General features: G+C 42.6%; 1 protein-coding gene across 1 annotated transcript in view; it reads left to right on the top strand.

Annotated features, from left to right (window-relative positions):
• LOC125447596 (WD repeat-containing protein 48) overlaps window positions 1-26,728 on the top strand; it is a 101,897-nt gene that overhangs the window by 61,338 nt on the left and 13,831 nt on the right. The window contains exons 11-14 of the mRNA XM_048522140.2: window positions 1,306-1,403; window positions 6,955-7,062; window positions 9,773-9,869; window positions 23,169-23,264. Of these exons, the coding sequence (XP_048378097.1) occupies window positions 1,306-1,403; window positions 6,955-7,062; window positions 9,773-9,869; window positions 23,169-23,264 (399 nt within the window). The remainder of the gene's footprint in view (window positions 1-1,305; window positions 1,404-6,954; window positions 7,063-9,772; window positions 9,870-23,168; window positions 23,265-26,728) is intronic.

Genomic DNA, 26,728 nt, shown 5'->3' with positions numbered 1-26,728 from the left:
AAGTCCTGAGGTCAATTAGGAATTATTGTCTATACTGGCAAGAGGTGCAACCAAGGCTTTCAGCATAGAAGTCAATTGGTTATTTAAAAAGAATGTGCAGGTTCATTGGGACACGTAGGAGAAGCTGCCGCAAGGCTGTAACAGTTGAGATTCTGTGATAAGATGTGTGGATGACGGGAGAAAGAGACCTAATTTCTATCATCTTTAACTTCTAAGATTGGTCTCCAACAGAGCACATACCCAAGCTTATAATAATAACCGTGTGTGCTGGAGAAACTTGGTCTGTTAGCATCTGTGCAGAGAGTAGCAGAGTTAATGTTTGGAGCCTGATGTGAAGTACTCCTGAAGAAGTCATACTGGACTTGAGACAAATTAACTGTGCAGTTTCTGAAGATCCTTACCCAAAGATCATTGTCGTAGGTTATGGACTGTGTTGGAAAACCAGCCATAGTTAACATGACTTCAGTTGACAAATGGTGTTGCTGACATTTAGTGTAGCTTGAGAGGAAACTTATTTGTTCAGCTTTCTTCCTGCCTTGGTATATATTTGATTTGGTTACATCCATTGTGCAGGCACGAGAGTTCTAGCACTTGAATTTATCTATTGTTGTAAAAAGTGTCCAACTTTTATCTTTGTGCATAAATAAAATACTTTATAATAGTTGGCAGTTACAAACTAGTACAATTTTGCTCATCCTTGGCATTAGCTGTAGGATTTCTGCAGTTGACTGCAACATTCTTATTTGTGGAGTTATTTGTGGCAGACAGTTGATGAGAGAAGGAAGGTCAGTCTGTTCCAGCACCTATGGAAGTGATATCCAAAGTATTGAGAGGAGATGAAAATTGAAAGCAAATTTTGTTTTTCAGGAAGGTCAGAATGTAAAATGTATTGATCAAGAATGCAACTAACAGATGAAAAAGAGAGAAGTGGAAAATATTGAGAACACAATAAAATTGAATAAGTTTAACAGCAACAAAAGAGAATCAGTACTGAACTAGTCAACTTAATTGTGTCTACCTCCAATCAAATGCCAAGATGTCTAATTTTGAAAAATATGCACAACCCTCAATGTTTTTTTGCCAATTTTATATCATTACAATTGCAAATTTGCAAATACAGGGGAAGACTTTTCTAAGTTTGCCCAGAAAGACTTCAAGAAGGACTCACTTGGAGAATAAACAGTTGCATGATCTGTTGGGTCAAATCGCAGCTCTACCCTTTCATAATGAAGTTTTCTTTAAAAAAGAATTATGATCGCACAAGTTAACCTCAGCAGTGAAGTATTGCTTCTCTCAATCCTCTAGGGGGTGCCAGTATCATCCAGTGTCATATACTGAATGACAAGAGACACATCGTGACCAAAGATACAAACAACATTGTGGCATTCTGGGATGTATTGAAGGTGAGTCCAAATTTAAACTGGAGAATTGCTCAGAGGGTGTTCGTAACTTGTCTTTATCTGAAGAACAGATTACGAAATGATCTTCCTCCCGAATGAAGAAAATTGAAACGGTTCATAATGGGCTTTCATTGACCTGATCTGCATTGCAACAGCACGACTTAGTTCAGTGTTAGAATGGACATTAATTCCTATGCTGCCTTAAAATCCATTTTATAATTTGTTAAAGGTTGGTGACTCGCACTGTGAAACATGACATGGACGAGTTACGTAAATGAACTGAATGTAAAATGAGTTTAGCCACTCAAAAATAATCTATTTTCTGCTTGAGCTGTTCCCTGACACAGTCTGCACTCCAAACTTGTTAAACTGGTTGTCTTTGAGTCACTAACATTTGCCGTTTGAACACAACCTGTCTTACGACCTGAATACTTCAATCATAATTTGAGCTTTTACTGTTCCTTCTGCTTGTTGTCAACTGATCTTTTGGACGAAAAGCCAGGCATTCCCCTGGGGGGAAAAGAGGCATCAGAATTAAATGATGTATTAATTTCAAGTGAATGAAGCTTTAAAAATATTCTGTTTTAAACAGGCTGGTGGCTTTTCTTGCCGCATGGCATGACTCATCTTGGAGTGATTCATATTAGTTTGGTTATGGCAGAAATGTCATAGTCACAGCTTGGAAACGGACCCCTCAGTCCAACTAGTTTACACCAACCATGTTCCCAAACTAAACTAGTCTTCCTTGCCTGCATTTGGCCCAAATCCCTCCAGACTTTTCCTGTTCATGTACTTACCTAAAAGTCTCCTAAATGCAGGAACTGTACCTCCATCCACCACATCCCCTGGCCGTTCATTCCAAACATGAACCACTCTGCAAAAAAAAAGTTGCCATTTGCCCCAATGTCCTTTTTTTTATTTTAAAACATTCTCCTCTCTCTCACCTTAAAATTATGTCTCCTAGTTTTGACCCCCCACCCTGCCACATCAATCTAGGGAAAAGGCACTTGATATTCACCTTTCAATACCCCTCATAATTTTGTAAACCTCGAAGGTCATCCACCCCTCAACCTCCTATACTCCAGTGAAAAAAGCCCGAGTCTATCCATCTATGATAATAAAATGTGAGGCTGGATGAACACAGCAGGCCAAGCAGCATCTCAGGAGCACAAAAGCTGACGTTTCGGGCCTAGACCCTTCATCAGAGAGGGGGATGGGGTGAGGGTTTTGGAATAAATAGGGAGAGAGGGGGAGGCGGACCGAAGATGGAGAGAAAAGAAGATAGGTGGGGAGGAGAGTATAGGTGGGGATGTAGGGAGGGGATAGGTCAGTCCAGGGAAGACTGACAGGTCAAGGAGGTGGGATGAGGTTAGTAGGTAGGAGATGGAGGTGCAGCTTGGGGTGAGAGGAAGGGATGGGTGAGAGGAAGAAGAGGTTAGGGAGGCAGAGACAGGTTGGACTGGTTTTGGGATGCAGTGGGGGAGGGGACGAACTGGGCTGGTTTTGGGATGCGGTGGGGGAAGGGGAGATTTTGAAGCTGGTGAGGTCCACATTGATACCATTGTGCTGCAGGGTTCCCAAGCGGAATATGAGTTGCTGTTCCTGCAACCTTCGGGTGGCATCATTGTGGCACTGCAGGAGGCCCATGATGGACATCTCATCTAAAGAATGAGAGGGGGAGTGGAAATGGTTTGCGACTGGGAGGTGCAGTTGTTTATCGCAAACCGAGCGGAGGTGTTCTGCAAAGCGGTCCCCAAGCCTCTGCTTGGTTTCCCCAATGTAGAGGAAGCCACACCGGGTACAGTGGATGCAGTATACCACATTGGCAGATGTGCAGGTGAACCTCTGCTTAATGTGGAAAGTCATCTTGGAGCCTGGGATAGGGGTGCGGGCGGAGGAGTGGGGGCAAGTGTAGCATTTCCTGCGGTTGCAGGGGAAGGTGCCGGGTGTGAGAACTTGGACATCTGGGATGTGCGGGAGTGGAATGCCTCACCGTGGGAGCAGATGCCGCCGAGGCGGAGGAATTGGGAATAGGGCCTTGACCGCATCTCCCGCAACACATCCCTCACACCCCGCCCCCGCCACAACCGCCCAAAGAGGATCCCCCTCGTTCTCTCACACCACCCCATCAACCTCCGGATACAACGCATCATCCTCCGACACTTCCGCCATCTACAATCCGACCCCACCACCCAAGACATTTTTCCATCCCCACCCCTCTCTGCTTTCCGGAGAGACCACTCTCTCCGTGACTCCCTTGTTCGCTCCACACTGCCCTCCAACCCCATCACACCCGGCACCTTCCCCTGCAACCGCAGGAAATGCTACACTTGCCCCCACTCCTCCTCCCTCACCCCTATCCCAGGCTCCAAGATGACTTTCCACATTGCAGATGTGCAGGTGAACCTCTGCTTAATGTGGTATACTGCATCCACTGTACCCGGTGTGGCTTCCTCTACATTGGGGAAACCAAGCAGAGGCTTGGGGACCGCTTTGCAGAACACGTCCGCTCGGTTTGCAATAAACAACTGCACCTCCCAGTCGCAAACCATTTTCACTCCCCCTCCCATTCTTTAGATGACATGTCCATCATGGGCCTCCTGCAGTGCCACAATGATGCCACCCGAAGGTTGCAGGAACAGCAACTCATATTCCGCCTGGGAACCCTGCAGCCCAATGGTATCAATGTGGACTTCACCAGCTTCAAAATCTCCCCTTCCCCCACCGCATCCCAAAACCAGCCCAGTTCGTCCCCTCCACCCACTGCATCCCAAAACCAGTCTAACCTGTTCTTCCTCTCACCCATCCCTTCCTCCCACCCCAAGCCGCACCTCCATCTCCTACCTACTAACCTCATCCCACCTCCTTGACCTGTCCGTCTTCCCTGGACTGACCTATCCCCTCCCTACCTCCCCACCTATACTCTCCTCCCCACCTATCTTCTCTCCATCTTCGATCCACCTCCCCCTCTCTCCCTATTTATTCCAGAACCCTCACCCCATCCCCCTCTCTGATGAAGGGTCTAGGCCCGAAACGTCAGCTTTTGTGCTCCTGAGATGCTGCTGGTCCTGCTGTGTTCATCCAGCCTCCCGTTTTATTATCTTGGATTCTCTAGCATCTGCAGTTCCCATTATCACGAGTCTATCCATCTGATTTTTTTGTGACACGAACCCTCCATTCCTGGCAACGTCCTGGTAAATATTTTCTGAACGCTCTCCAATTTAATAATGTCCTTCCAATAGCAAAGTGACCAGAATTGTTCATAGCTCTACAGATGAGGCCTCAACAATGTCCTGTGCAACCTTAACAAGGCTTCCCAACTCCTATGCTGAAAGGTCTGAACAATAAAGGCAAGCGTGCTAAATGCCACCTTAACCACCCTGTCTACCTGTGATGTAAATTACAAAGAATTATGTACCTGAACCCCCCCCTCCACTTCACTGTTCTACAACACTACCCAGGACCTAACATTAATTGTCTTAGTCCTGCCCTTATGTTTTTCCAAAATCCGATACCTTGCATTTGCCCACGGTCAGAAGTCACATGACACAAGGTTATAGTCCAACAGGTTTGTTTAAAACCACAAGCTTTCAGAAGATGTGAAGGTGCTGGTGTTGGACTGGGCTGTTCCTTCGTCAGGCAAAGTGACTACCCACAGTCCGATACCAAACCTCCACATCTTTCGTATTTATCCAAATTAAACTCCATCTGCCCCTCCTCGGCCGATAGACCTAATTGATCAAGGTCTCTTTGTAATCTTGGATAACCTCCTTCACTGTGCCACTAGTTTTGGTGTCATCTGTAAACTTACCTTCCACAAACAAACCATGCCTTCTGTATTCTCATCCAAATATAAATGACAAACAAAATGTGGGCCTGGTACTAATCCCTGTAGAACACCACTAGTCACAGGCATCCAGCCCAAACAACAACCCTCTTCCACCACCCTCTTTATAAACAGTTAGCAAGCTCACCCTGAATCCCATGTGATCTAATTTTACTGATTAGTCTACCATGCATAACCTCATCAAAGGCTTTACTAAAGTTCATGTCAACAGCATCTACCACTCTGCCGTCATTAGTCCTTTTGGTTGGTTACTTAAAAATCTCAACCAAGTTTGAGACACAAATTCCCTCACACAAAACTCTGACTATCCCAAATCAGTCCTTGCCACTCCAATGCATCTAAATCCTATCTTTCAGAACCACTTCCAGCAACTTACCCAGCACCGGCTGGCTCAATGGTAATGTTCAGTTTTATTCTGCAAGAAAATGATTTGTACGTTCTACACCATAATCTCAAGAGGTCTAATTTGCTCTTCGTGTATAAGCTGTTCACACTGGCCCTGTGTTACTGTACTGATTTAGTAATATATGTCAAGTTCCAATGGAGTATAAGCACTGACAGCAATCACTTGGACCAAAGACCCTGTTTGTGTTGCAAATTTTGTAACATGCATATGACCTCATACCACTGAATATCTGTCAGTGCTAGGACCTTGTTGTTTAAACACCAACTTGGGATCATTTTAGCAGGAGTAGGAAGAAGTAACATAAACTCAGTGGCAACAAGGTGTAGAGCTGGATGAGCACAGCAGCCAAGCAGCATGTTAGAAGCAGGAAAGCCGACGTTTCAGGCCCAGACCCTCCTTCAGAAATGGGGGAGGGGAAGGGGGTTCTGAAATAAATAGGGAGACACTACCCTGGGCCTCCTGCAGTGCCACAACGATGCCACCCGAAGGTTGGAGGAACAGCAACTGTATTCTGCTTGGGAACCCTGCAGCCCAATGGTATCAGTGTGGATTTCACCAGCTTCAAAATCTCCCCTCCCCCTACTGCATCCCAAAACCAGCCCAGCTCATCCCCGCCTCCCTAACCTGTCTTTCCTCTCACCTATCCCTTCCTCCCACCTCCAAGTCGCACCCCCATTTCCCCCCTCCTAACGTCATCCTGCCCTCTTGACCTGTCCGTCCTCCCTGGACTGACCTATCTCCTCCCTACCTCCCCACCTACACTCTACTTTACTGGCTCCATCCCCACCTCTTCAACTTGTCTGTCTCCTCTCCACCTATCTTCTCCTCCAGCCATCTTCTCCTCTCCCTATTTATTTCAGGGATATTTTATTCCCACTGAGAGCACAGGCAGGGCCTTTGTTTAACATCTGATCTGAAAGACAGTACCTCCAAATGTGTAGTACTTCATTTCGGTACTGCAATGGAGGGCCATTGTTGGTCCATAAGGCGCACACTGACAATTGGTTTCAGTTTCTTGAATAAAAATATTGTGTGAAAATGCTTCAGTTTTTGGGTAAATGACATTGTTGGATTTTGGGCAGTTACGTTCTACTCTCGCGTCGAGACCCCAAGAACTGTCACTAATCCTCCAAAAGGAAAAAAATATTAGTTGATATCTTGAGTGATTTGTGTCCAGAATTTAAATAAGAAGTGACAGTGATTCAATACAGTGTATTGACCAGATTCCAATGACTGCAGTAACTGGTGAATTAAAATAGATATTGGAATATTGGAAATAAAACTGATAAATTCTCCTTCAGGCTTGCAAGGTGGAAGAGCTTGGGAAAGTAGAATTTGATGAAGAAATTAAGAAACGGTTCAAAATGGTTTATGTGCCAAACTGGTTCTCCGTGGACTTAAAAACAGGGGTAAGTTTGGTCTTCTGCTTTCTTTTCCCCAGTTGTTTCAGAATTCCACTATTTTTTCACATTGTGTGATGCTGACCTGCTGACAGCACTGCATTTAATGACTTTCTTGCGTTCCCCTGTGAAGGGGTCAAGCCTTTTCTTGGAACTATCATGATTCCGGTCCTTCCACCATGGCAAACCTGGGATTTTGTGTCTTACGGTGAAGTAATGGCGTGCCCAAGTTGGTGTGGAGCAATTTAGAATTGATCTTTAAAATGAAATAAGTAAATGTTGGTGAATAAATTCTCAATGGTAAGCTGCCTTAAGAGAATGTAGTAGTCTAGTTTTAGCAGAATAGGGCAAACCAGTTTTAATCAACCCATCTTCAGTTGAGGAATCTGTTATCAATCTTTCTCGTAGTAAAAATTAGTCGAGTCTCCTCCATCTTTCTTCATCTACGAAATGCTCAGGATAATCATTTTCTGACTTGGCCCTTACGCATCTATATCAGGCTGACTATCTAACCTGCTATGAATTTCCACTATTTGTATATTTTTCCTTTATTCATTTACGGAACGAGGGTGTCGCTAGCCAGGCCGCATTCTTAATTGCCCGGTGGGCAGTTCAGAGCCAACCACGTTGCTGTGGGTCTGGAGTCACATTTAGGCTAGACCAAGTAAGGATGGCAGTTTCCTTCCCTAAAGGGCATTAGTGAACCAGATGCATTTTTCTGACAATCGACAATGGGTTCATGGTCGTCATTAGACTGTTAATTTCAGATATTTATTGAATTCAAATTCCACCATCTGCCTTGGCTTGATTTGAACCCCGGTCCCCAGAACATTATTTGGGTCTCTGGATTAACAGTCCAGCGATAATACCACTAGGCCAATTGTCTCCCCGAGATCAGATTACTAGAATTTGGGATTACGTCACCCATCACCACCCTCCTCCAAAGCTTCCTTTATGAAATTGGTGACAAAATAGGGTAGCTTCTAGAAAATTGGTTTCTAAATTTGTATCTGTTCAGCTGCTGAAATGTGGGAACATTTAATACATGGTTTGTGTTTGTAGGTGTGGGCCATTCTTGTACACATCCTGCCACTGTAATATGTAGCTTTCATTTTAAAGAATGTGAACTGGTATTGCTTACTTTTAGGAGGATGTAACAGTGGCAGCTTATTTACAGTATGAGAGTCCAAGAACATTATATCAAAATGTGATTTAACAAAACATTTTTTTTTTAAAAGTTTGGCACCTTTTTTCTAAATCTGTCTTTGTGCCAATCTCCAGATCTGTGATAAAGCCTGATTAGTTAATTTTCAGAATGTAATCTTTTCTAATGTTGCTTTTTTTTTCAGTTTGTTAGAAAAAAAGCTAAAAAGTCTGACTTTCCAGACGAACGGATTACCTACATTTTCTGAAGTACACAATTGCCCTTTTAAGTGCTTTCTCATCAACTACGTTGACAGACAGGACTGTAAATTATATCTCATACCCTGTCTTCTGAATTGTGACTTTCTTATTAAAAAGAAAATCTGATTGTTTAGCAACCTGCAAAATACTGGGTTGTACTGGTCCCAGAACAGTTATGTGCATTTGGGGATGATTGATTTCCCTGTTGTCTAATTGTTCAATGAAGCCCTTGCAGTACATTTTAAAGGAGGTAGGTTTAGAACAGTGATGTACAGGGAGGTTAATATGTGAGAAGACAATGGAGGAAACGCTTGGCTGAGGAAAAATAACGCTATTGCAACTATCCATTTTATTGAAAGCAGTCAAATAGTTTACAGACAAGCTGTAAACTAAATATTCAGCAACGAAATATTGCTGCAACTTGGTATTTGAACTATATTGCATATAAGTGATCATTGGTCCTGTCATGATTTTGACTCTGGAAATAGGACAACCAGATTTCCTCCATCACAATCATGGAGAGTTGATTCTAGCCTCATGTCATACTTTGTCATTGCTGGTTCTGTCCTTTAACACTTGATCATCACACCGGAGTTGCTGCCTTAAGAATTGCAACTTTTCTAAAACTTAAGCTGACTCCTTGTTTAATCCCTATTTATTAGTTCTACTTCCAGACCCTTTGACACACCTTGCTAAAACCCGAGCTGCAAAAAAACCCTTTCTTGCGATGGTTCCCGGCTCAGCAATTTGCAGTATTTGTCGTGGCTTCTGCCAACACTCTCCTCTGTATCCAACACCTCTGACTGTGTACCCCAGAGAAAAGTGGAACAGTTGGGACTTTTGCGTACAAAAGAGGTCCTAATTAGTGATCAGTAATCAGCCAGTGCAAGCTTAAGCATGTCACTGGATTTTGAAGAACAAATTCCAACTCTTTAAGTCATCTTGGAATTCAAACAATATTTGTTTTGCATGTGTCGGAGTTGCATTCAGTTTATTCAATCAGTGTTTGTCAGAATTATATCCAGTGTAAATGTTGTTTTACCAGCGTGTTCCAGGTTCTTGGATTGTGACTTTCACGGTGCTCTAAGATTAATGGTTATGGCGTCATTACTTTGAAGTTTATTAAGAAATATCTTGGAATGGAGTACCAAGAAATCATGTAACCAGGGGACATAATTAGTAAAAATACCTAGACAAGTGATAAAGAGCAAAGCTTGAGTGTGGTTATCAATGCTGCTATGATAGCTGTAAAGTTGTGCAGTTTTTCATTGCAGCGATTAGTTGTCTAAATTTGTGTTCTGTTTCTTTCTGGTAGATGTTGACAATTACTTTAGATGAGAGTGACTGTTTTGCTGCGTGGGTGTCAGCGAAGGACGCTGGATTTAGCAGTCCAGATGGATCCGACCCAAAACGTAAGTGGCTGATGGTAAGACTGAACCCAGGGTGACCAATACCACTACATCTTGAACCTTGACAGTCGGTATAAAAGCTGGCTTGGCTTACTGACAGAATGGATGTTGAAATGGTAAACCATTTTGCAGAGTGAAGTAGTATTGCAGAAGAACAGCTATTAACATAATGTGGCGCTTGTTCAATAATTGCAGCAATCTTCCTGAGGGCAGTTCCTCGGCTCCTTTCTCCATACCTCTCAATCCTACAATTTCCTCTTCAGCTCCTAGCAGGAGTCTCCCAGTTTCGGTTCCAAAGAGCAATTTGACAAGAGAACAAAAATACACGTTGTTAATTCCTAAATATTCATATGGCTGTAGCTGGAGCAGGTTGGTCTTCCACAATCTTCAGTCCCCAGGCGCAGACTGCTGTTCTCTTCTATAGACCTGCTCCCTTCCCCAGTTGAAACCAGTACTTAAATATGTACTGCAAATAACGTTAGCTGCTTTTAATCATAGTTAGCTCATATCCACACTATATGACTCCAGCATTTGTAGCATAAATACTGTTGCATTGTTAATTTGTGTGCTGATGGAAACACCAATCCTCTTCTTTAACATAGCTCCACCTATAAGTAGTCATTTTCCCTCAGTGTTCTAATCTTTCCCCCATCACCAAAAGTTTGCTGCTTCTGCCATTGGACATGCCTTGTAACCCTGAGCTGCGAACCTTTGCCTGAAGTGGCTCAGAAAAGGGCAAAGACAGCCTCGCTCTTAGGTGTCAAATGATTTTGCTACCCTAATTCCAACAATATTAATTTCATAAAGTGGCTAAATGTATTTGAGTTTTTCTTTAAAAGATTATTTGTTTGTTCCAAACAATTCATCCCTTTGGTCCTACATTTTGTTTCATGTTTACTCTTTGGAACTTAAAACATGGAACTTAGTAGCACAAAACTGAAAATGATAAGCTCCTGTTGAGGCAGATTCTAGCCGTCCATGAGTTTTAATGTCCATTGTTTCTCTCGGTCAAACATAGCCTGCTGAAGCAAACCAATGTCTCTGCTGTTGCTGGTTAGACGAATAAATAATCAAAAAGTGTCATTGAGCTTTGAAGTTTTTTCCCTAACCATATATATGTGTGTTCACTTTGCCTCCCTCTCTCAAATTGGTAGACCCTTCCTTTGCGAAATTGCAGTCTTTAAGGGCGCCATAAAACTGAGGCATCTGTCAAAGCTGTCGGTGATGTACTGATAACTTGTATTTCAACTGAAAGTAACACTGACGCAGAGAGTTCAAATTCCTTGTTGCCTATTCGTGCTGGTGAAATATCGTGTGTTACAGACTTGCATGTCGGAATTGAACAATCTGAATTTTCTTTGTGGTTTAATAGCTAAAAGCAACCAAATTGCTTTGGTTCTATTTTAACCCAGAGCCTACATATACTGGCTTGTCAAGTGAAAGACTAGATTTGAGTCTTACAAAAGAGGTTATAATATTTAGACTTGCCAATCCTGTGCATTTTAATTTCTTGTTGTTTAGTTAAATTATCAGTGTACTTGTTGTAATTACTGAAATTCTATCCGGAGAAGAAGCGCTGGCCTTGTTACTTGACATTCACAAAAACAATGATAGAAAATCAACTTCTTTTAAAACCTTTAAACACCAAGCACTTTACTAATGATCAACTTAAACTTGAGTGCTATTGCTAGTCATTGGATGTAGGTGGCACTGGCAAAGATGCATTAATTGGCCACATTTTTTAAAAAAAATTATACAGGTGCTCGAAATCTGAAACAAAAATGGAAACTGTTGGAGAAACTCAGGAGGTCTGGCAGCATCTGTGGAAAGAAAGCAGAATTACTGTTGAGTCCAGTGATCTATCTACAGAATGGCCCTGAAGAAGGTTCACTGGGCTCCAATCGATAAAACTGCTTTCTCTCTGTAGATGCTGTCAGACCTCCAACAGTTTCCATTTTTGCACTAATTACCCTTCCCTGGTTTTTCCAAGGAATTTGGTTACTCAGCTGTCATTTGGAACTGTCGTAATTTCTGCCATGATAGTGCTCCCACTTCACTGTTTCATATGGATATTCATATTGACCTAACAACAGGACAACGAGTTTTGCTTCTAGGTTGTGAGACCTTGGAGAGGAACCTGTTATTAAAGCAGTTCTGTTACATTTTGACTTGCGTCCATTTTGGCCATAGAGTTTGAAAGAGAGGTGGATGTTATGAATGTGATCTTGGCAAGTTATTACAGTGTGTGCTATATATTGTACATACTGCAGTGACAATCCCTTGGAGATGAAAGGATTGGATTTGAAATCCACAGAAGTAATAATTCCAGTTGAGAAGAAAGCTATGATGTATATCGTGAAGTTTTGAAAAATTTTGGAAGGGTAATGAGATAGGGATAAATTGCTTTTTTGTAGGAGAATTAGTGGTGTCATCAACTTGAAATTGTCAGTGTTCATCTGGGAGGAGTGCATGGGGAAATTTAATAACTTAAAAGGCTGGCTGAACACAACATGCTTTGCTTCAAACAATGGGATATTTTTAGTGGGTAATGTTTCAAAAAGAGGAAGATTTGGAGTTATGGGGAAAGAGGGCATCAGTGAGATTGGGTTTGGATTTCTCAAGGGAAGAATCTGGTCAGTGTGATAGGCTGAATGTTTGTCTCCCCTGCACATCCCACCTGTGGTTCCTTGGGTAAACAATGTAACAATTCACTTTTACTATATTCTTGCAAACCTAAATTAGAAAGCGAAACTTCCGAGTAATATTTGAGGCTAACTATATAGCAAAGAGTATAAAGGAGAATTGGATAGATATTTGAGGGAGAATGAGACTGAATGCTAAGAATTTTCAAGAGTGTATATATACAAATGAAGTGCCTTGCCTTTCTGGTCCTCTACTTGTCAAGACTCTTGAACTGCTTCTTAACAGCCTTAAACTGGGAGTTGTTCTGGATGCCCTTTTCTGCGTTGCTTCCCAATGTCTTCAAAGCCTTCGCGTTTGTATGTAAAAGCCCTACATGAGGTTGTGAGAGAAGTTATACTAGAGGGAGAAAATAAATCCACAAATGCTGACAACATGAAAAATGACCAGAAAACACCAATTGTATTTGTATATCTCCTTTACTGAAAAAGAATATCCTCCCAGAGGAAACCTTAACACCGAGACAATATTACAGTACATTCCAAAAGCTTGACCAAAGAGATAAGAGGGTGAGATAGATTAAGGAGGGTGTTAAGAAAAAAAAAAGTGTGGCAGTTTACGCATGGTAATTCCAGATCTTAGGACCTTGGCAGCTAAAGGCAAGGCCACCAATGGAACAGTTAATGTTGAAGAGCATTGCTATGCAGGAGATCTATGAGGCTGGATTTAGAGAAGGGTGAGGCCATGGAGAGTTTGGAAAACACTGATGAAAAAATTAAAGTATTTGTGTTACTTCGAGAGGAGCTAGTGACAGTAAATGAGTGTGACCATATTTGGTCAGTAGGTTGATACAAATAGAGTTTGGGCTAAGCAGGTTTTACGCAGAGCAGAATCCAGAAAGTCAACAGGAGTTTGGATTAGTGATAATGGGAACTGCAGATGCTGGAGAATCCAAGATAATAAAATGTAAGGCTGGATGAACACAGCAGGCCCAGCAGCATCTCAGGAGCACTCTGATGAAGGGTCTAGGCCCAAAACGTCAGCTTTTGTGCTCCTGAGATGCTGCTGGGCCTGCTGTGTTCATCCAGCCTCACATTTTATTATCTAGGAGTTTGGATTAGTTGAGTACAATGGTAACTGATATTAATGTGGTTTCAGCAGCAAATGGGCTAAGATGAGGGTGGAGGCCGACCATCTTAAAGCACAGTCTTGTTATCTGTAATTGCAGTTAAGTGGTTAGAAACTCATGGAATTAAACCTGACCTCATAAATTGTGAACCATCTAACTGAACGTGAAAGCATTGCGAGGTGGAGTGATGGAATCTAGCTCAGGAACTGATTTTATAGAACTGAGACAGTTTCTCCAATCCTCCATTATTTATTTCGAGGAAATGTCTGACAATCCATCAGAAATCCCTTGCAAGTGGTTCTCTAGCTACGTTTTGAATCAAACAAGACAAGCTTAGTCTCACTCAGATGGAAGGTGGAGTAAATGGAACAGAGTGGTTCACCATGGATTGCAATAGAGAAAAGAAAAGCCAGGCAATATTAAAATGATACTGGGTGACTGAATAAATTGAGGGGAGTGTACCTTTTGATGTGTTGCATTAGATACATCAACAAGGTCAGCATTCATTGCCAAGTCCTAGTTGACTTTGTATGTCATGTTCATCTGTCTACATGTCCACATTATCACAGAAAGATAGGTTTGAATGTATGATTCACCACTTCCTTTCCTTTCTTTCCCTACCTCATGGTCGATTATCAGTCTCAGTCAGGACACTGAAGTTGTATCTACAGTCAAATGAGATCCAGGCAAAAAAGTCAGTCTTTTTGAGACTGGATATTGGCCTTAGATTGTGGCTGAGGGAGACATACTGACAATGGCGAATGATAGAGGAGATGGCTACTTGTAAATAGTGTCTTGAGTATTTTCTGTTTCTTTGAAGATAAAACCTTTTAGTGAAAGGTTGGCACTGAAATGCCTGAGGAAAAATTGTTGTGACGTTTTATAGACAAATTGCTATTTGCCTAGGATTGATTTTGAACTATGTAGACAGTTTTTAAAATTTTATATGCTGTTAATAATTTATGAATAAATTCATTTCCTCTAACAAGCCAGTAGTAGTTCTTGCTACTAATGTGACACTTCCTTAAAACAGTAAATATAAATTTATCACATCAGGGAAACTAAATATCTGAATAGTTATTGTATCAGTCTATTGCAGGAAGCCAAATAAACACAGAACAGCAAGAATGACTGTGACATGTCGAATGGTTCAGGAGCTGATTTCATTGCTGTGATGACTTTTTAACTGTTTGTTTTGGTTTTATTTTAATTTTAGAAAGTTAGCCAAATTTCATTAGATTGGTGCATTATCCCTTTGTCTTTATAAGGGACTGAATTGTAGTCAAAAGATTTTTGCTCAGTTTTATATTATGTGCAAGTAGTACATTATAATGCTGAAGAAAATAGATGCAGTCAATGCCTTTTTTATTTTGCATTCATAAGGGTCGACTCAAGAATACGAACTTCCAGTCAGAGCAATAATTTATATTGCATGAAAAACAGGGTGCTGTTTTGTTGACAAGTGGGACTGGTGAAGGCATTGCCATGGAGAGTTCATTTAAGGGACTGTTGACCTAGAGTTTATGGTTAAATTAGAAAGAACAAGGTCAAGGTATATATTGGGGGACAAAGGCTCTCATTTCGTTCAGAAATTATAATGCCTGGACAAATTCCTGTTGTTGGTATGGATATATGTGGCTTCTAAAATCTGTGAGTGAGTCAGAGTGAACCTAATGGTTGATCTTAAATAGTTGTTAGTGTAATTTTTGGCACAATCTGAATAAATGTTGCCCCATCATAAAGTTGCACCTAATTTTGGACACTATATTGAGTTTTGCCACAAAGAGCCTTTTTGTTTTACTCCAGCCATGGGATATGGGCTTTGCTAGTTGGGCCAGCATTTATTGCCAGTCCCTAGTTGCTCTTCAGGTTGTGGTGAACTACCTCCTTAAATCAGTGAGGCCTATTTTGTGTAGGTAAGTCCACAATGCTACGCGAGAGAGAGTTCCAGGATTTTTGACTCCAAAACTGAAGGAATCCAGATTTTATAACTGACCGCTAGTTAGTTCATCAGTTATTAGTACTTTTTTTAGTTTAGTTACAAACTACAATGCGTGTGAGATAACAAAGTGTAGAGCTGGATGAACACAGCAGGCCAAGCAGCATCTTAGGAGCAGAAAAGCTGACAGTTTGGGCCGAGACCCTCCTTCAGAAATGGGGGAGGGAGAGAGGGTTCTGAAATAAATAGGGAGAGGTTGGGACAGAGGGGGTGGCGGATAGAAGATGGATAGAGGGAAAGATAGGTGGAGAGGAGACTGACAGGGCGTAGAGGTGCGTATAGGTGGGGAGGTAATGAAGGGGACAGGTCAGTCCGGGGAGGACGGACGGATCAAGGGGGCAAGATGAGGATAGTAGGAAGGAAATGGAGGTGCGGCTTGAGGTGGGAGGAGGGGATAGGTGAGAGGAAGGACAGATTAGCAAGGCGGGGACGAGCTGGGCTGGTTTTAGGATGCAGTGGGGGGAGGGGAGATTTTGAAGCTTGTGAAATCCACATCGATACCATTGGGCTGCAGGGTTCCCAAGCGGAATGCGTTGCTGTTCATGCAGCCTTCAGGTGGTATCGTTGTGGCACTGCAGGAGGCCCAAGATGGTCATGCCGTCTAAGGAATGGGAGGGGGAGTTGAATTGGTTTGCGACTGGGAGGTGTAGTTGTTTATTGCGGACCGAGCATAGGTGTTCTGCAAAGCAGTCTCCAAGCCTCCGCTTGCTCTCCCAGATGTAGAGGAGGCCACAATGGGTACAGCAGATGCAGTATACCACATTGGCAGATGTGCAGGTGCACATCAGCTTGACGTGGAAGGTCTTCTTGGGCCCTGGGATCGGGATGAGGAAGGTGGTGTGGGGGCAGGTGTAGCACTTCCTGTGGTTGGAGGGGAAAGTGCCGGGTGTGATAGGGTTGGAGTGGAGTGTGGAGCAGACAAGAGTCACGGAGAGAGTGGTCCCTCCAGAAAGCAGACAAGGGTGGGGAGGGAAAAATGTCTTTGGGGTCAGATTGCAGATGGCGTAAGTGTCGGAGGATGATGCATTGGATCTGGAGGTTGGGGTGGTATGTGAGAATGAGGGGGATTCTCTTTTGGTGGTTATTGAAGGGACGGGTGTGAAGGGTGAGTTGCGGGAAATGCAGGAGACACGGTCGAGGGGGTTCTCGACCACTGCAGGGAGGAAGTTGCGGTCCTTGAAAAACGAGGACATCTGAGATTTATGGGAGTGGAATGCCTCCTCCTGGGAGCAGATGTTGCAGAGGTGAATGACCTAATATTCCAGGGACCCAGCTAATATTCTACAAACCTAGGTTCACATTCCCACCAAGGCAGATAGAATTTAAATTGCAAACAAAAATCTAGAATAAGTGTCTAACAATGACAATTAAACCACTTTCAATTTACGTAACCCATCTCATTCACCAGTGTCCTCAAGCAAAGAAACTGGCTGTCCTTGCCTGTTCGGGTGTACGTGTAATTCCAGACTCTCAACAATGCAGCTGATTCATGACTATTCTCTGAAGTGGTTGAGCGAGCCATTCAATTGTCAAACCACTAAATAGTCTCAAACAGAGGAATGAAACTAGACAAACCCCTTGGCATTGTCCTAGGCACCAGAAACGATAACAGCAAACTCATCACTGTTGACCCTGGAAAGCCCTCCTTAGCAGCATTTGGCATCTGTGCAATAATTGGAGAGCTATTTCCAAAAAAAAAGTTAAGAAACAGCCTGACGTCTGGCAGGTATGATTCCACAAGTATCACTGTCCTAGGTAGCAACACCACCATCCCCTGGGTATGTCCTGGCTCCCCGGCAGGCCAAGGCAAGCACAAGTGATGGCACGGTGGCATGTAGTCTGGAAGGAGATGCCCTGGGAATCCTTGATCTCAGCTTCATCAATGTGCATACGATAGATGCACCTTTCCATGGTAGTATAAGTAGAAGAGCCCACTGCCCAGTCCTTGTCGAATCAAATGCCCATCTTCATAATGAGCTTACTGTCCTCATTTTGTGTGGTACAACCATTGTACTAAATGGGATGAATTTCGAACAGATCTAACAATTTGCCTAGGGACCTATTAGGCACTATGGGCCATCAGCTGAATTGTTTTCCAATGCAGTCTTCAGTCTATATCCCCCACTCTGCCATTACCTTCAAGCAAAGGGATCAACCACGGTTCAATGAAGATTGCTGGAGGCAATGCCAGGAGCAGCACCAGGCATACCTAAAAATAAGATGCCAACCTGGTGAAATATACCACAGAATTAATTGTATTCCAAGCAGATTGGGCAGCAAGTGATAGCCGGTAAGCGATTTCACAGCCAGTGGATCAGACCTAAGCATTGTAATCCTGTCGCATCCAGTTATGAATAGTGGTGGACTATTAACTCTCAGGAAGAAGAGGCTCCACAAATATTTGCACTCAGTTATGGGGGAGGCAAACACAGCTGTGGGAAAAATAAGGCTAGAGTGTCTGCAGTAATCTTGGGTCAGAAATGCTGAGTGGATGACCCTGTCTGCCTCCTCCAGAGGTCTCTAGCATCACACATGTGTATCCTTAGCAGTTCGGTTCACTCCACATAATGCCAAGAAAATAGCTAGAGGCACTGGATATTATGTGCCCACCCAGAGTACATTGTGCAGTGGAGCCTGACAACATTCCAGCAATAATACTGAAGACCTGTACTCCAGAACTAACTGCATCACCAACCAAGCTATTCCAGTACAACCACAACACTATATCCACCTGAACTTGAATAAACAAGGTGTGGAGCTGGATGACCGCAGCAGGCCAAGCAGCATCTTGGAAGCAGGAAAGCTGACGTTTTGGGCCTAGACTCTTAATCAGAAATCACTTCTAATTTCTAATGAAGGGTCTAGGCCCAAAACGTCAGCTTTCCTGCTCCTGAGATGCTGCTTGGCCTGCTGCGTTCATCTAGCTCCACACCTTGTTACCTGGGATTCTCCAGCATCTGCAGTTCCTATTATCTCTGAACTTGAGTAATATTGCCCAGGTTTGTCATATGCACACAAGTCCAACTTGGCCTGTTATCTCCTGAATCATTTACTCTTTATGATCAAAGTGATGCAAGAGATCATTAAACAATGCCATCAACTAGTGCCTGCTTTGCAACAACCTACCCACTGGCGCTGAGCTTGGAATCCTCTGGGACTCAACTCCTGACCTGATTACAGCCTCGATTTGAACATGGACAAAATAACTGAATTGCAGCAGTGAATGTGCCTGACCTTGACATTAGGCCGTATTTGACTGTGGCTTCGTTGGGCACAAGCAAAACTAGAGTCACTGGTAATTAGGGGAAAGGCTCAACTGGTTGAAGTCCTAGCAGACACATTTGTGGTTGTTGGAAGTCTATCATCTGAGCTCCAGGGAATTACCTTGAGGAACTTCTGTAGAAGTGTCCTAGGCCTAACCAATTTTAGCTGCTTCATCAATGACCTTCCCTCTGCCCACAAACACTCGTTTCCTCCACCAGTGCTCAGTAGCAGCAGTGTCTACCATCTTCAAGATACATGAAGGCATCTGAGCACCATCTAAACCCACAACTGCTATTATTTGGAAAGACAAGGGCAGTAGATACATGGGAACACCAGCACCTGCAAATTGCTCTCTAAGTCACTTTACGTCCTGAATTGGAAATATGCCACCTTTTCACTGCAGATGGATTTGAATCCTGAAACTCCTGAACAGCATTCTGGGAATACCTAGCCAAATATACAGCAGCTCCTTGCCACCAAAGGCAATAAATGCTGGCTCAACCAACAACATCCACATCCCAAGAATAATTTAAATAGCTCCGTGCCCATGCCATGTTTTATTTTAATGGCAATCACTTTCCTATTGTGTACTGCTGTACTTAGCAATCCTTTCTAATCCTCCACAAACAGATGAAATAGCAGCTACAACCTGAGAAATTTGATACGTAATTTTAAATTTCAAAACCCTAATTTTAAAAAAAAATGTTCTGCCATTCAGAGCAGACATTGAAATGAGTTTTTTTTCACACAAAGGCTTGGGATGCAGATCACATTACTGTAAGTAACTATCGAGGCAAGTTATTAACAAGGAAATTGTATTGCTGGATATGAGAGGAGCATGAAAATAGGCTTAAAGTAAATCACTGTTATTTGAGATAGAAAGGACTGCAGATGCTGGAGCCAGAAGATAAAATGTGGAGTTGGAGGAGCACAGTAGGTCACACAGCGTCAGAGGAACAGGAAAGTTGACATTTCGGGTGTGGACCCTTCATCAGGACTGGGGAGAGGGAAGCAAGCTCAGAAATGGATGGAGGCGTTTGGGGCTGGGGGAAGGTAGGTGGGATGTGGATAACTGGATGTTGGTACAGAGTTGACGAGATTGGTTAATGGACAGGGTGGAGCGGATAGTTGAGAAAGAAGGGCAGGTTGTGTCAGGTTAAGGAGGCGAGGATGAGAGAGAAGGCTGGACATGGGATGAGGTAGGGGTGGGGAGATTTTGAAACTGATGAACTCTATGTTGAAGCCATTGGGTTGTAAGCTACCGAGGCGAAATATAGTGTTGTTCCTCCAGTTAACGTATAGCCTCGTTTTGACAGTGGAGGCGGCCCGTGATGGGTATGTCACCGAGGGAATGGGACAGGGCGTTGAAGTGGCTGGCAACTGGAAGGTGGTGTTGATTGGTGTGTACAGACAGCAGATGCTCTGCGAGTTGGTCACTGAGTCTGCGCTTGGTCTCTGCGATATAAAGACGACTACATCTTGAGCAACAGATGCAATAGACCAGGTTATAAGATATACAGGTGAATCCCTATCAGATTTGTAATAATTGTTTGGGGCCTTGGACAGAGGTGTGAGGGGAGGTGTAAGGGCTGTAGCACTTCCCTCGATTGCAGGGAAATGTGCTGGCTGTGGTGGGGAAGCTGGTTGGGAGTGAAGAGTTGGTGAGGGGAATCAGTGAGTGATCCCTATGCAAAGCAAATGGGTACAGAAGGAAATATTTTTTGGTGGTGGGGTCTGAATGTAAGTGGCGAAAATGGCAGGGATGATGAGTTGGATTAGGAGATTGGTGGAGTGCTATGTGAGGACCGGGGGATTCTGTCCTTTTTGGGGCAAAGTTGGTTTGAGGGCAGAAGTGCTGGAAATGGAGGAGATGAGGTTGAGGGCATTATGAGTCATGGCCGAGGAGAAATTATGGTCCTTGACGAGGAGAACGTTATATGGAACTCTGCCAAGAAGGCCACTCAAGTACTGAAACTTCAGCAATTTAGTGCAAAGATATTGAAATGTTGTTATTTCACTTGCATGTGATGTTACTGAAGATCATGTAAGCCTGACGATTTACAGCCCTTCCAAACTGTTCAATAATCAAACCATCCCATTATAAAATGCCAATAGCATGGAGGTGAAAATATTCCTGAATTGATAAGAGGTCTGCTCTGATGTTCAACTCCCACTCTGAGAGCTGGACAATTTTAATTGTGAATTAATAAAATCTGGAATAATGTGGTAGTGTCATAAATACTGATAATAAAACTACTGGGTGTGTTGCAAAATCCCATCAGGTTTCCGAATGTCCTTAAGGAAAGGAAATCTGACGTTCTGTTGTAAACAGTTCACCATGGGCAGCTGGGGATAGGCAATAAATAAAAGCCCTACAAGTAGCATTGCGTAATGAAAAAAAATCTTAACTATTGGAATCTTTTTAATTTCTCGTAGTTATAACTACTTTTCTTTCGGTGGAGCTTTGTTTGCAATAGCGATCAGTTTAGCCAAGTAGTCTGTTCCTATATAAAAACTGAAAGAACTGACTCGCAGCATGCGTAGAAGCGAAAAAAACAATTTCTGTGAAAGCTCAGCAGGTCTGGCAGCATCTGTGGATGGAATTTAGAGTTAACATTTTGGGTGCAGTGACACACAGTTCTGAGAAAGGGTCACTGGACCCAAAACATTAACTCTGATTTCTCTCCACAGATGCTGCCAGACCTGCTGAGCTTTTCCAGCAATTTCTGTTTTTATAGCCTGTCCCTAAAATGTAAATTCTATGTACACTTGTGGATATTGGACATTTGTTCCAAAGTGTCTTTATGAAACTGTTTGGATGATGCCTTTCACCTTTTAACTTGTAAATTTTGAGTAAGTTTTAAATAATAAGAGAATGTAATCCAATGATAGGGCAGACAGTGTCCTGCTGGGAAAGCAGAGAGATTTATTGTCTGCTTTCAGTCAGGATTTGATCTCCACGTCCTGCAAAACCTATATCAAACGCATGACAGTTCTAAGAGTCAGCTAAAATGTGTAATTGCGAGAGATGAGCATGCATTTGGCACCCAATCAGTTCAACCTCTGGCAATTGGGATGCACGTGAACCAGCTTTTCATCATATGTATTAATAGCTTGAATGAAGGAGCAGATTAGTGTGTCTCAAAATTGTGTTGTCAGCTACTTTCGATCCAAGAAATATCGATCAGATATCATCATAATGGCATCAGAAATAATAGGAACTGCAGATGCTGGAGAATTCGAGATAACAAGGTGTAGAGCTGGATGAACACAGCAGGCCGAGCAGCATCAGAGGAGCAAGAAGGCTGACCGAAATGTCAGCCTTCCTGATCCTATAATACTGCTTGGCCTGCTGTATTCATCCGGCTCCACACCTTGTTATCGTCTTAATGGTGTAAGGCTGGGACCTATGAGGGAACAAATAGAGTAGAGACTCCATGGTTGCAAATAACTAAAAGTTAATGAATGTAAACAATAAACAATCAAAAGGATTAACAGGTTTTGACCTTTCTTGCAAGGGGGTTAGAATATAGAAATGCACACATGATATTTCAATTGTACAGAGCCTTGGTCCAGTGAAGTAACCATGTTCGCATTGAAACTTCAAGGAAGGTACAGTGAATATATTGGTTTTTGGAAGAAGTGCAGAAATTCCCCAGAATTATCCCATGTCTTAAGCAGTTAATGTCTGACCAATACTTGCAGAAACATAGTTGGAATTCTTTGTTTAGATGGTTATCCCCAAAATGAGAGATTTGAAGTGGTAAATCCAAAGAAATTGTGGTAATCCAGAACAAGAAAACAATGAATTAGAAAATAAAACTAGAACCCAACCATTTAGAAGAAAAATTAGAAAGCCCACACCTCAAATGGCAGTGGAAGGCTAGAACTTACTCTCCCAAAAGACTGCGTGCCCTCTTTGCAAGTTCAGGTCAAATTCTCTAGACAAGACAGGGCGTCAATTCTTTGTCTACTCTGCTAAATGAGTGGAGTTGGGGTTCTTTTACTGGGCACTGATTGTTGTTGGATAAATAGAATTATGACGCCGATCTGAGTCTTCTCCATTATTTAAGCATGGGAAAAGTATACATATTTAAGATATTGTTAAATTATCTCTCCTGGAAATCAGTTTGTATTTAGGTCCAGTACATTTTTAAATTCTGATTTAAGATTTTACATATGCAACTTAACTAACTGTTTCGAAAATGAAGAATAAGATTGTTTTATTAGTCATTTCAATTTAATTAAATCAATTGCTCCCATGCTACAGTTAACCTTGGAGGACTGTTGCTGCAGGCTCTGTTGGAATATTGGCCAAGAACACACATCATTCCAATGGATGAAGAAGAAAATGAAATGAATATGGGTCAGTATTTTACATCAGGGTTGGTCTTGAGTGCCGGTAAAAATAAAATTTGCATGTTATTTTTCTCCTTGTTTCTGCCTGGACTCCATATGGTGTCTGTCATTTGCAGCTAAGAGAGTGAGCAAACATCTACATTTACTGATGCCATTGAGAAATTAGCATCTAGTACTATGATGCTGATAACTCAATACATCAAGCAAACAATGGCCTACTGCTCTTTGTGTTGCTTGCCCAGTGATTCTGATTGTTCCCATTATATGATCTGTGTATCCAGTTTAAGTTTAAACAGTTGTCACTGTCTTCAGTAAAAGTACACATTAAGAAAGGAAATGTGCGATACAGTATTGTCAATGTTGCCTGTGGTGGAATTTCAGTCTAACTGCCTCCATTTGTAATTCTTTCCTAACCAACCTCTCAGACTTTTATCTAAAATCTTCTATCAGCAGCCGATACATAAAGTGGAAGCTTGTAGTTAAACAAAAAAAATTATATTTGAAAGCAGATTAATGTAGGCTGAGCAGAAAAAAAGCTTGCATTTATATAGTTGGAATAAATGATACAATAATGAAGCGTACAGAGATAAGGGATTATTCATTGCACGTAGTGCACCTCGCAAGTAAGAAGGCAATTTAACGTGTTACATCAAGGAGGAAGAGCGCATTAGTGATGAGCAGGAAGGGAGAAAGCGGAGAAGGGGTACGCAGGGAGACAGGCATAATTAAACAGTTTGAGCTGGAGCCAAACATTGACAACAGTAAAGGAGTAAATATAAAGGACAAACTAATACATGATCCTCTCTTCAGAAGTAGAAATGGCAGACAAAAACCAACTTGATTAAGGGAAATGGGTATTTTTATTTTGTTTTTAACCCAAGGGCAGAAATGGCTAGCACGAGGGGTCATAGTTTTAAGCTGGTTGGTGGAAAGTATGGAGGGGATGTCAGAGGCAGGTTCTTTACGCAGAGAGTTGTGAGAGCATGGAATGCGTTGCCAGCAGCAGTTGTGGAAGCAAGGTCATTGGGGTCATTTAAGAGACTGCTGGACATGTATATGGTCACAGAAATTTGAGGATGCATACATGAGGATCAATGGTCGGCACAACATTGTGGGCTGAAGGGCCTGTTCTGTGCTGTACTGTTCTATGTTCTATGTTCAATAGCTAGTACTGCTATTGAAATGGAATTTTGTGTTTGACCCACATTAAGTGGTTTCTGTCAGTGATTATTTTGTTGACATGGTTACAAGTTGCCTACACCGACTTTGCCCAGAGATCCAACAAAGGAGCAAACCATTATATTATGTTAAAATTTATTATTTTGAGCTCAACAAAATTGCTCCAGTGCAGTTATTGACAGTGCACCTGGGAATGAATTGGCTCTTTCTCGTAATGCTGTATGTTGAAACTTAATTGTCCTTACTCATTACATTAGTAGTTGATGTCTGAAAATTAGTGTCAGATTCACCAATTTCACTAAGTTGATAAAACATACGTGGCTTGAGCAGCAATATTAAATGCAAGGAAGGAATATCAGTTTTCACTGTATGGTAGAAGGAAGTCCAATAGTAATGAAAATCCTGTTTTGTAATATGTTGCATTGTTATCCTGTTACATTTTTCTTTTAAAGAGTTTAAACCTTCAAAAGAAAGACATTTTTTAATTTCTCATCAGCTGCATACCCAGAGCAATTGATAGATACCACCTCTGGCTTGCACTGGTATCTAGTCAACATGCCTCTCCATCTGGCCTGCAGAGACACTGCAAATAAAGGTCAGTGAATGTAACCGATCTGCAGGACGCTGCTCCTGCAATCAGAGGCCCTTTCTTGACCAAGTAAATTGTTCTGCTCGATTTTCACTTGTGAAGGGAAGTTGATGTCTAGGCTCATCCTTTATTTTGACTTAGCTGCTTTCAAAGTGTTTCTCAGTATTTACACTGGTGAATCAATAAGCAGCTTATATAGGAGAGAGGGGCTTGGATAGAGTGGGTAGGGAAGCCCTTTTTCCTGGGGGGGGCTTACATTTAAGGTGTTTGACGAGAGGATTAGTAGGAAACCTTTTTCACCCAAAGGTTTGGGTGTCTGTAATCCTGGGACTGAAATTGAAGCTGTGTAATCTGCAGGACTATGGGCGAGGCACTAGAAAGTGAGATTGGAATGAGCTCAATGGCACCTTGTTGTGTTCCATGGCATTTCCATTGGTCCATGGCAGTGAACAGTGCAAAAGTGAGTACCTTTGTTCAGTCTGGACTCTGAATGCTGGGGCGGTGATGAATCCATAGGGAGAGGCTGAATGCCAGTGGTTGGGAAAGATGCGGTACGCTCCCAGACAGACAGGAACATAGAACGTAGAAACATTACGGCACAGTACAGGCCCTTCGGCCCTCGATGTTGTGCCGACCTGTCATACCGATCTCAAGCCCATCTAACCTACACTATTCCATGTACATCCATGTGCTTGTCCAATGACGACTTAAATGTACCTAAAGTTGGCGAATCTACTACCGTTGCAGGCAAAGCGTTCCATTCCCGAAGGTGAGGTATTCTCTTTCACCAGCTCCATAAAGAACTGCTGTCAAAATGGCTGATCAGGGTCTAGACGGGGTGGTGTGTGCAAATGGAATATGCACTGCCTCTGTTCCCTAATCTTGAATGAATTTTGCTGAGCTACTGTCAAAATTAGAGTCACTGGAAGCAAATGCTGTTAAACCCAACTCCTTATTTCTGTCCCAGTTCCTGCCACACTCTGGTGATCAGGTCTTGGGGCCTTGTCCATCTGTCAATCCTTCTCTAGCTCTGGTAAAATATTTTATTATTTATCTCTGCTACTTTTAGTGGCCAAACTAATTATCAATATATTGTTTTTTTAAAAATTTATAACTCACCTGATCCTGCTAACTTGGATGATTGGAAATTCTGGGCTGTAGGTACTGTGACTGAGTTGGAAGGTTGATATGATTGAAGTATAATGCCAGTGGGGAAGTTCAAAGGTGGGCATCATTTATTGGTAAAGAGCCTTTTGTACACCCAATAACACACAATCGTAGAATCCCTACAGTGTGGAAATAGGCCGTTCGGCACAAGTCCACACTGAACCTCGGAGCATCACACCCACTTCCTTGTAACCCACCTAGTCTACACAGCCCTGAACACTATGGGCAATTTAGCATGGCCAATCCACCTAACCTGCACCTCTGTGGACTATGGGAGGAAACTGGAGCGCCCGGAGGAAACCCACGCAGACATGGAGAATGTGCAAACTCCACGCCATTAGTGAGACTGGAATTGAATCTGGGACCCTGGCGCTGTGAGGCAGCAGTGCTAACCCCTGAGCCACCGTGCTGCCCCCTAAGGAATTGGAGAGGATCTTACCAACAAAGCTTGCACTTTTCTACCACCTGAGGCATTTGAGGCCAGTGAGACAGGTGCATTAAAACTAAACTGGATAAGCACATGAGGAAGAAAGGAC

This window comes from Stegostoma tigrinum, chromosome 2, assembly GCF_030684315.1.
Source record: "Stegostoma tigrinum isolate sSteTig4 chromosome 2, sSteTig4.hap1, whole genome shotgun sequence".
In the NCBI taxonomy this organism is placed as follows: domain Eukaryota; kingdom Metazoa; phylum Chordata; class Chondrichthyes; order Orectolobiformes; family Stegostomatidae; genus Stegostoma; species Stegostoma tigrinum.
This window is presented reverse-complemented; position numbering and strand designations above follow the sequence as displayed.